Source organism: Colobus angolensis, unplaced genomic scaffold, assembly GCF_000951035.1.
Source record: "Colobus angolensis palliatus isolate OR3802 unplaced genomic scaffold, Cang.pa_1.0 Scaffold6, whole genome shotgun sequence".
Classification (NCBI taxonomy): domain Eukaryota; kingdom Metazoa; phylum Chordata; class Mammalia; order Primates; family Cercopithecidae; genus Colobus; species Colobus angolensis.
Window position 1 is genome coordinate 6269208 of NW_012119598.1, and position 11178 is coordinate 6280385.

General features: G+C 48.5%; 1 protein-coding gene across 3 annotated transcripts in view; it reads left to right on the top strand.

Moving 5' to 3' along the window:
• FARS2 (phenylalanyl-tRNA synthetase 2, mitochondrial) overlaps positions 1 to 8950 on the top strand; it is a 524099-nt gene extending 515149 nt beyond the window's left edge. For all 3 annotated transcript variants that reach the window (XM_011962638.1, XM_011962637.1, XM_011962639.1), the window contains one exon: positions 8658 to 8950. In XM_011962638.1, the coding sequence (XP_011818028.1) occupies positions 8658 to 8796 (139 nt within the window). In that variant the 3' untranslated portion in view covers positions 8797 to 8950. The remainder of the gene's footprint in view (positions 1 to 8657) is intronic.
• Positions 8951 to 11178: the final 2228 nt, after the last annotated feature.

Below are 11178 nucleotides of genomic sequence, written 5' to 3' on the forward strand. Positions count from 1 at the left end.
TCTCTCTCTCTCTCTCTCTCTCTCTCTCTCTCTCTGCCTCTGGCCCTGCCTCCATCAAGGCCTGGATTGGAGTTGTCTTTCCCAAGGCAGTAACTGTCAGAGGAACCATCTGGACTGGTTTCTTGTGACTGACTCCGAGGAACAGAAATCCCTCTGGGAGGAAATCACAGGCACAGCAGCAACAGCAGCAGCAGGGAGCGGCAACACGGGTGTTTGCTGGCTGGGAGCTGGGGGAGGCACCACTCAGAACGGCCCCACAGGAGCGTCAGGCCCAGGACAGACCCTTCCGAGAACGAGGAGGAGAACCTCCCCTGGGGAGTGCGTGTATGGTATTTGCGAAATAACAAAGGGAATAGATGGAGGAGCTGAAGAAGTGTCCAGAGTGTTGTTACTGCTGGAGCCCCGTGGTCTGCACGACGGCTTTCTCAGTGGGCCCTGCCAGGCTGCACTCTGCCCTCATTAGGCCAGCATGCTTCCCGCTGGCTCTCATCACTCGTATCACAGGCCCATCCTACCCTTGCCCTTTCTTCCTGTGCAGGCTCTGGGAATGCTGGAGTTTTGCTTGAGCCTAGGAGTTTGAGATTGGCCTGGGCAACATAGCAAGACCCTGTCTCTACAAAAAATCAAAAACTTAACCAGGCGTGGTGGTGCACGCCTGTGGTCCCAGCTATTCAGGAGGCTGAGGTGGTAGGATCGCTTGAGCCAGAAGGTCAAGGCTGCAGTGAGCCATAATTGTGTCACTGTGCTACTGCACTCCAGCCTGGGTGACAGAGCAAGACCATGTCTCAAATAGATAAATACATAAAAATAAAAGGATCTCTTCTGTCTTCTGAGGCGACTCCTGGAATTCTAGAGCCAGAAGGAGCCTCAGAGCCCGTTTATTCCACCCCTCTCATTGGGGGCGAAAATGAGGCCAGTAGAGGTTGAATGACTCACCCAGACTCACACAGTCATCACGAGAGTCTGGGCTGGCACCCGGGCCTCCTGCCTCCCAGGCCTGTGTCCTCTTCTTGCATTAAGCCCGGAGCAGTTCATTAGGAAAGCCATATAGAGTCATCAGACCCTAAGTCTCATGATCAGAATTTCATCCTCTCTTCCCTTTTGTGTTTGTTTGTTTGTTTGTTTGTTTTAAAAAAAACGTAGGGAAGGTAAAGGGGGAAAATGATTTACTTAGTTTCCAGACCACTTATTTAAATCCTGCCCAATCTGACTTCCACTCCTCACTTCACTGATGCAGCCAAAGCTAACTAATGCATTCGTGCTCCATGGGGAGGAATCTCTTCCCATCCTCCGTCCAAAGTCAGAGTCCAAACCCAGACGAGGGTAAAAGAAACACAGAAGAAATACAAGTCCCTCCCGCCCGCAGTTCCATTCCACTCTCCAGTAAACCGCAGGAGGAAAGGAGGAAGATGGGGCGGATGCGTAGGTATTCAGCACCCACTCTGGGTGGCTGGCTCTGTATTAATACTCTACGTGCCCCCTCATTCAGCCTTCACAAACCCTGGAAAGCAAGTTTTGTTCGCCTCACCCTGCAGATGGAGTTATTGAGGCAAGGAGGGTGATGTAAACTGCCCAGAGTCGCACAGATAGTAAAGGGCAGAGCGGGAATTAGAACAGTTTCTCTAGCTGCGAACTCTGGTTCTCCACTCCACCATGCCCATTCAGTTCTATGTTTTCAGGAGAGGCCATGGAACTTGTCCCTACTTCCTCCTCCTCCTCCTGCCATACTGTGCCTCTTGCCCGAGTCCAGCCCCATCCACTAAAGCGTTGCATGTATTGACCCTCACAGCCATGCACGGTGCCTCTGACATGGGCAGCTCCAGACTGAGCTTCTGCATCAGAAAAGCAGGAGACAGATGAGGAGTGAGCCGGGGAAACCCAGTGTTTGTTACTCTGAAAATGGAAGCTGCCCCGTGACAGCATCCTCTCTCCTGTTGAGTAATCCCTGCATGAATAGATGGCAGCTGCAGTGACTGCTGGTCGTATGTGATCTATTCTGGGAGGTGGCGAGCACATCATCCAAGAACATGAAGTCGCTGCTCTGTCGCAGATGGAGAAGCAGACCACTGTGGATGTTGCAGGAGCTGGGATTTGGCTGCATCCCCTGGAAAGGTTTTATTTTGAGTTCAGAGCCTGTTTGGTTGCCAGGGTAAACCAAGGGGTTGTATGATAGAGGAATTCCAACCCTCGCTAACACTCTGACCCCTTGTGCCAGCTTTCCAGTAAGGCTTGAGAGCCCTGAGCTCTTTAGAAAATCGCCTCTTGGCACACGTTGAACTGGAGAGCAGTGACACTCTTGGCAGTACTTTTGGTACTTGGTCGTTGTATCACTTAAGTTGATCAGGAAAAAAAAAAAAAAATGCACTGGGGAGGGACCCCTTTTAAACATTTGTAGTTTTGAGAATGCTTCACTGATCCAGCCTTGACTATACTGAGCACCTGTACATCCTTGTCTTTGGTCCAAGGGCTCCGGTAGGAGGCGGCATCAAAATACGCCACCCCCTCCCTGGTGTTGCATTCTGCCATCCGGCCCAGCTCTCCCATCGGCGCACACGGGGCTGCCCCTCTGGCCCTGGCTCTCGGCTTCCACACAAGCAGCTACTCTTGTACAGGATGGTAAAGTTAGGGGGCAGTCACACTGGAGCAGGGACCAGGATCCAAGTGAAAGTAAGGTTCAGGATAAGTTTGAGTCATGTCTCCAGCTTCCAGAGCCAGGCTGAATCTCTCAGAAGGGGAGCTGATGGGCGGCAGTGGGAGAGTGGAAGAGGTGGGCCCTGGGCGCAGCATGTACCATGGCATCGTTCATTACCTGCCAATGGCAGGGAGCGTGGGCTGTCTTATATTCTGTTTGCCCCTCTCAAGAGGTAAGCTCCTAGCAGGCAGGATAATCTGACGCCCTCTGGTGCGCCCCGCAGTGCTGCACTGTACTAGACAAACAGTGCATGTCAGTGTTCTCGGGGAGGTGGAAAAAATCATGTACTGAAGAGCCAATCTCAGGAGAACATGAGGTTCCACGTGGGGTGAAATGTGGCTGACTTCACTGCCAAGCAAGTACCAGCCCCTCCTGCTGTCATGGGCGTACTCGGGGACGGTCCTCTGCTCAGCCGGCTCCTGGGTTGCTGCAGGACTCAGCAGGCTGCTAACTCCCGGATGTGAGCTGGTTGAGGGCAGATACTGCATCCCCTTCATATGCTTATCTGTGTCCAGCTCAGTGACTGGAACATGCTGTTTGTTGAATAACTAAAGGAATCTATGAATAAACTGGTGACAGTCAAAGCCCCGGAGGTTCAAACATTCTAAGATTCCTATACCAAAATCTTTCAAAAATTCAAACGCTATCCAGTGACCAACTCATTTTAGCCAATACCCCAATGCAATGAAATTGTAGCACCAAAAAAAATTTTTTTAGAATCTCTCTTCAAACTCCTTATAATGGAATTTGACCTCTTAGACTCAGTCACGGGCAATCTCGTTTACTTTGCCTATGAGTAGAAGCTGTGAAGTACATAAAAGGGAACTTTTATTTGCCTCTAAAACTCTGGGTAGTCAGCGCAGCCTGTTCTCTCCTCCGGGGCAGGTTTCTTGTCCTGATGAGTGTGCGTGCATGAGTTGGGGGAGGGCAGTGGCAACCTCGTGGTGCCCACCCTGGCCCCATGCTCTTACCCTTCCTTTCTTACGCTTGCAGCCCTCTCATTTTCCCAGCCAGCTGTCTGGCTTCCCAGACCACCTCTTAATGCCCCTTTAAGCAGGAAAGACATCAAAGCATCTGTGCCCCAGGCACAGCCCACCCCACTCACAGTCATTCTTCCTCTCCAGCTGTGCCCTCTGTTGTTGGTGGAAGGGCAGAACCAGAGAGGAGCATGGGCTCATTCCATCTTTTTTTTAACAGCACAATTAAAAGAAATTACTCTTCTCCATAACTTGCAAACCTTGTCACTTCTTAGAGGACATTGGGATTAAAGGAAGAGGGTGACAGTTAATAGCTGGGCTCTGAAAGCAGATTTCCTAGTTTTTATTATTTTCATTGAGGAAAAATTTACATGACATTAACCATTTTTTAAAGCGTACAATTCAGTGGTATTTAGTATAAGAACAGTGTTGTGCAACCATCACCTCTATCTAGTTTCAAAATGTGTCATCACCCCAAAGGAAATCCATATCCCTATGAGGCATTCTCTCCCTACGACCCCTGGTTACCATCAGTCTGCCTTCTATCTCTATAGATTCCCCTTTTCTGGATATCTTCTATAAATGGAATTGTAGAATATGTGCTCTGTTGCATCTGGCTTTCTTCACTTCCGTTCTTGAGGTTCATCCACATTCCATCCAGTATCCATCCGTGTATCAGTACTTCATAAAAATCAGTACCTTTTTATGGCTAAATAATATTCCATTGTGTGGATAGACCACATTTTGTTAATCCATCCAAAAAAAATTGTTTTTTCAGACTGAGTCTCACTCTGTTGCCCAGGCTGGAGTGCAGTGGAGCGATCTCCGCTCACTGCAGCCTCCACCTCCAAGATTCAAGCGATTCTCGTGCCTCAGCCTCCCAAGTAGCTGGAATTACAGGCGCCCTCCACCACACCTGGCTAATTTTTGTATTTTTAGTAGAGTTGGGGTTTCACCATGTTGGCCAGGCTGGTCTCGAACTCCTGACCTCAAGTGATCCACCTGTCTCGGCCTCCCAAAGTGCTGAGATTACAGGCGTGAGCCACCGTGCCCGGCCAATCTATACAGATATTAATGGACATTTTCATCTTTTGGCAGTTGTCAATAATACTGCTATGAACGTTCTTGGACATGTTTTTGTTTCAACACATGCTGTCAATTCCCTAGGATATATTCCTAGGAGTAGAATTGCTGGATTATATGGTAATTCTGTGTTTAACTTTTTGAGGAACCACCATACTGTGGCTTGTACATTCCCACCAGATTGCTTAGCTTTGAATCCAGCCCTGCCACTTACTTATTAGCTGTGTGAGCATCGGTAAGTTACTTATGCTCTTTGTGCCTCAGTTTCCTCATCTGTCCGATGGGTCAGTAATGCTGTTTACTCAATGAGGTTGTGACACTTAAAAGAGGTGGTGTATGTGAATGCCTCAGCACAGTACCTGGTGTACAAAACTGCTGCATAAATGTTTGCTGTTGCTGCTGCTGCTATTACTAAGAGACAGTTTAGGTCATGGCAGATGGAAGACTGAAAAGCTTTTGGTCTAAAAGAGACTGCATTGGGTGATATAAAAGAACCAGCAGAAGGAGAGTCCAGACCCTTGGGGTTGGTTGCTGAGGGCATCTTTCACTTGAGGAATCAGTTTTCTTACCTGTTCACTGATGAGCTCCAAGAATCTTCAGCTCCATGCTCCATGTGCCTGTGGCTTTCCTGGGGAGACGCTTCAAGAATGAGGGACCGGGGTCCTCCACTCCTGACCACTTGCCAGCTCCATTCTCTCAGCCCTCCAACATGACAAAGGAAGACAGGAGTATGTCCTGTCATCTGAAAGCTACACACAGAAGTTTCTAGAAAATAAAAGGAAGCATTCTCTGTCATCATTCATGTTAGGAAAAGGCAAATCTGGTTGATTTTCACGTGATTCTATTGAATTCAACAGAATCACCAAACAAACATTCTGCTAAATAGTATTTCTCTCATATCTATATATTATGAGAATTTATCTCATAATCCACGTATTTGTGAATCATTTACACCTAACTCATCAAAATCCTCTGTATAAGCTATTTGAATCCCAAGAATCCTTATAGAGATCTTTTTCTGAGTGCATAGAAATAGGAAAACAGATTTTTCCCCATCCATCTTCAATTGGCAATAACTTTTAGAGGTGCCATGTTACCAGCTCTTCTGCTAGGAGGAACCAAAGTGAACCAGTAAAAAAATACAATGTGATGACAGTTGCCACAATGATACTTTCACCTCAAACCCAATTAGCACTTTATAATTTGCAGAGCCCTGTCAATTTCTAAACAGGCCCTGATTTCTCCATATCTTCTCCAATACTTGTTATTTTCCTTTTGTTTTTAAAAGGGCATCCTAATGGGCCTGAAGTGGTATCTCATGGTGGTTTTGATTTGCATTTCCCTGGTGGCTGGAGTTGAACATTTTTTCATGTGCTTGTTGGCCATTTGTTTATCTTTGCAGAAATGTCTATTCAAATCTTTTGTACTTTTTTTACTGTGTTGTTGGCTATTTTATTGTTGAGTTGTAAGAGTTCTTTGTATGTTCTGGATACAAATCCCTTATCAGGTATATGACTTGCAAATATCTTCTCCCATTCTATGTGCTCCTTTTTCACCTTCTTGATGCCTTGAATTAAGAAAATGTCTAATTTTGATGAATTCCAGGTTTATCATTTTTTTTTATTTTTTCATGTGTGCTTTTAGTGTCATCTAAGGAGGTTTTGCCTATGCGGTCATGAAGATTTACTCATCTGTTTTCTTCTAAGGATGATATAGTTTCAGCTCTTATATTGAGATATATAATATATTTTGAGTTAGTCTGTGTGTGTTGTGTGAGGTAGGGATTCAACTTCATTCTTTTGCATGTGGATATCCCGTTGTCTCAGTATCAATTGTTGAAAAGACATTCCCCCCTTGAATGGTCTTGGTGCCCTTGTCAAAAAACAAGTAACTGTAAATGGAACAATTGTAGTTTGAATGGAATGGGTCAGCACTTGGTGGCAGCCAGGGTCTTGGCTATGTGGTTTCATATGCTCCCACTCCTGGAGAGCCTCTGTTTTCCTCTCAGAGCCAGGTTTTTCTGTCTGGCTGCATTTTGGTGCCTGAAAGGCTGGGGTGGGCATGGTACCTGGAGTACTCTTGTTAGGAGCAGCGAGTGAGGAGAAAAGACGACTCTACTTTGTGGGAGGTCCTTGGGGCACTTTGAGCAGCAGTGCCTCCCCCAGGAGTCAGGGTCCCCACCCCAGAGGAATGTCCACAGAGCAGAGCCATTGGCCTGAGCTGGACTGAAAAAGAAAGAGCCAGGTAGGGAGAGGATTTGATTTCTCCCTTGGTCTAAAGCAGGCAGCTGACACTGGGTGAGGGAATGGGGCAGGCCTCCATGTGCTATCGGGAATCCCCAGGAAGTCCCTAAAGAAAACTTCCTCCCCCAGCCCAGCTTGCCTATCGCAGCCCCTCAGTGGTAACTTCCTCCTGTGGCTTGATCCAAACGGGGGCTGCATACTTGGCTGAAATTCACATAACCCTGTGAGGCACAGCATAGCAGCTTATCCTTCCTGAAAGTGGAAGGACAAAAGCAGGATAAAGATGACCAAGCCAGAGTCGGGGAGAGGGGAGGAGACACTGGAAGGGGAGGTAAAGGGGCAGACTAGGGAGGCCAGGACCAAGGCAGACTCTCACGCACCAGGCATAATCTGCCCAGCCAAGGGCTCTGGCATTCAGATGAGGGAGAGGGAGAGGAAAGAGGAGAGAACCCAGTGAGAGCAATCCGTGAAGCATCGGGAGGCCCCTGGAAGCAAAGGCTCTGGACTCAGGTGGCATCAATGGGACTACCAGTTTCCAGTGATTATTTGGGAGTGGCCCAGGTGCCAGCTCCACCAGAAGCCCATTTGTTCAAGACCCTGGTATTACTGAAGGCCCAGCCCTGTCTCACCTGCCAGAAGGCACATGGAGTCTCCCTGACTAGGCTAAGGGCTGGTTGACGGCATCGTAAAAGGAATTTGCCTGGGAGCCCTCAGTTTCTTTCCGTTTCCTCCCCCAAGGCCAAGAAGGGATTAGGTTGCCTCTGTTGTTGGTGGTGGTGGTGCTGCTGCTGCTGCGGATGGGAAAAGAGGAATTTGTGTGGCTCTGAAGTTGACCAGGTCCCCTTATTGTATAGAAGAGAAATGTGAGCATTCAGAGATGGTGAGATGTCAGACACCCAGCCACACAGCCAGTGAGAGGCAGGTTGGGGACAGGGCCAGGCCTGCTAGTTCATGGCCCAGGGGTCTTTCTCAGGAGATCAACTGACCAGTGTGTCTTAGCACCTGCCATGCAGATAGAAGGCCCTACTGCTGTCATCGCCACATATTCCAGAATTACCCAGCTGTTCCATGCAAGCCAAGCCGACACCTATGTCGTAAAGGAGAGACTAAAGTAATTGTCTACACAGCACATACATGGCATATATGGCCTGTATGCTTCCTGGACTGCCAACAGGGGTGCTGAGAGAGTGAGTCCCTCAGCCTTGCCTCAAGCCTTGCTGATACTGCAATGTGCCTCACAAACACAGTTACCTTCCATGACATGAAGGAGGCACACTTGGGTTGACCCCTGACCCTGTCTGCTTGTTAGAATCACGTGGGGAACCTGGGACAGGCTTAGAAGCCCAGGTCCCACCTCCCACCTGCTGAATCCAAGTCTCCAGAGTGTGGCCTAGAAAATCAAATTTGTCAGCGTCCTTCCCAGGGGACTTGGATACATCCAGTCCAGTGGAAACCAGCAGCCTCCTTCGGTCAAGCTAATGTTTCCCTGTCTATCACCTTCTCCCCTGTAAAAGATGCAGATTATTAGCGGTAAGCGGTACCTGGATCCCAACCTCAGTTCTCCACTGCAGTTGGGGAGATCTAGCCAGGGCAAGCCACACTGCTCCTTCAGTCACAGCCTCGTTCATCCCGCACTCACCTGTGTTCTCTTCCTCTCTGTAGGACACACAAGACCAGCCACTGCTACCGCATCACCTACCGCCACATGGAACGGACTTTGTCCCAGAGAGAGGTCAGGCACATCCACCAGGCCTTGCAGGAGGCTGCAGTCCAGCAGTTGGGCGTGGAGGGCAGGTTCTGATGTCACCACTTCACCCAGGCTGCAGCCCTCTTGGGGCTCCAGGATTTGCTGAAGGAGAAAAAGATATGGTTTGTGAACTGGGGCATCAATCATCTTTTGATAAATGGATCAGTCTTAGGACTTTCACAAAATAAAAGATCACTCTTGAAAAGCTGTTGACATAGCATTTGTCTTTTATTTGGGGAGAGGGGAAAGGTCTTTTCCTATTCCTTTTAGAAGTGCTCTGCCCACTGGCATTGGTGCTCAATATGGTTAATTGGTCCCTGGGTTCCATTAAGCACCAGGCATGATTTCTTGCCTGACAGGCTCTTCCACCCATGTAATGAGTGAAGCCACACAGAGGGGCATCAGAAATTCCAGATACAATACAGGAAGCTTTTTGAATCAGCTTCCATTCCTTCCTCCCTTCTCTTCTTTTTCAGTTTTGCAAAGGGCAGGCTTCAAAGAGGGCACTAATGAAATGCCAGCGCTCCCCTTGAATGTGAAGGGAGTTGCATCTTTGAGCCAGGGCAGGTTATCTCTTTGCTTTTCATAAACCCATGGCTTGGAGTCAGGCCTCTGGCCCCAGGACTTGGGCTTCGCTGCCTTCCGCCCCACTGGAGAGGAAGGAAAGGGGCGAGAGCTGCCCGAGTCTTGGAGGCACAGGTCCTCAAACTCCCTTCAAGTTTTCCCAGCAGGCAGCCTCCACTTCCAGAAGGCGACCTTTAAGGAAGAATATGGGGCTTTGATGTTCCCCCCTTTCCATCCCAGGCACTTCGTAGTCTGCCTGCCTCATTCATGACCAGTTTTAATAATCAGCTTCCATCCCTGGCATGACGCTAGAGGCTGATGGAGGGCTGCAAGCGCCGGGATAAATATTTGATGAAGAGTGGCCATTATCAGCTAGCGGCATGTGGGTAGGCAGCTGCTTTCCTAAGGGAAGGAACAGCTTTAATGTCACCTTACCATGTGATTAATTTGGACTCTTCCCTTGGATTTTTAAGGGAATTGAGGAAGCCATACCCCAAGTCCCACAGCCAATCCTGGAACCAAACCGCTGTCTGGGGTTTTAGGGCCTACAGGTACAATTCCCCAAGTGGCTGGGTCTGAGTGGGAAGGCACAACGTGACAGTGATTTCCTCTTCCGTGGCATTTGCCAGAAGGCCATTTCTGACTCGGCCTTAGGCTGCACTTCAAGATGTCCCTTCATCCCCATGACTGATTAGGCATTTATTAATGTTCTTAAAGAAAGCAAACTAGGTGTATAAAATGCAAAACCATGACACTGCCCTGTGGCCCAGAATCTGAGCAATATTTGTCAAATACAGTCACACGCCACCTATGGGCAGCGAAACATTCGGAGAAATGCGTCATAGGTGATTTTGTCATTGTGTAAACACCATGGAATGTGCTCATACAAACCTAAACAGTGTAGCGTACTACACCCCTAGGCTACACAGCATCGCCTATTGCTAGAGGCTGCAGGCGAGAGGCTCCAGACCTGCACAGTACGTGGTATGGTTTGGATCTGTGTCCCTACCCAAATCTCATGATTACACGTGAGCCCCAGTGTTGGAGGAGGGGCCTGGTGGGAGGTGGTTAGATCGTGGAGATCAGCTTCTCGTGAATGGTTTAGCACCATACGCTTGGGGCTGTTCTCGTGATGGTGAGTTCTCATGAGATCAGGTTGCTTAAAAATGTATAGTCTCTCCCTCCCCGCAGCCCTCTTGGTCCTGCTCCTGCCATGTGAGATGCCTGCTCCCGCTTTGCCTTCCGCCATGAGTAAAGGCTCCCTGAGGCCTCCCCGGAAGCAGAAGCCTCTGTGCTTCCTGTACAGCCTGCGGAACTGTGAGCCAGTTAAGCCTCTTTTCTCCATAAATGGCCCAGTCTCATGTATTTCTTTCTAGCAATGCAAGAACAGAGTGACACAGCATGTTACTGTGCTGAATACTGTAGGCACTTGCAACAAATGTTATTTGTGTTTCTAAACTGAAAAGTTATAGCAACAAGTACTGTATTATCACTGTCCCCTGCGCCATCTGTTGTTGACTGAAACATTGTTACGTGACGCTATATTTGTACCAAACCCTATACTAAGGTCCTGGGGTAGGGCTGACATTCCAAAGGGTTCACAGAGGCCTTTCTTGAACACTCCCCTTAACACTCCATGAGGTGTAATTGACTGTTATTTAAATCTTACAAGTGAGGAAACAAAGGACTGAAGAAGTCACAGGAGTTGACCATGACTTAAGCCGTGACTTCTTCAGGCCTCTGTTGTCGCGTCTGTGACTTAAGGTACATACACGGGAGATGGCAGGCCTCACCCTCAAGTCCACAGCCTCCACATTAAGAATGTCTGTCTAGGCCGGGCGCGGTGGCTCAAGTCTGTAATCCCAGCACTTT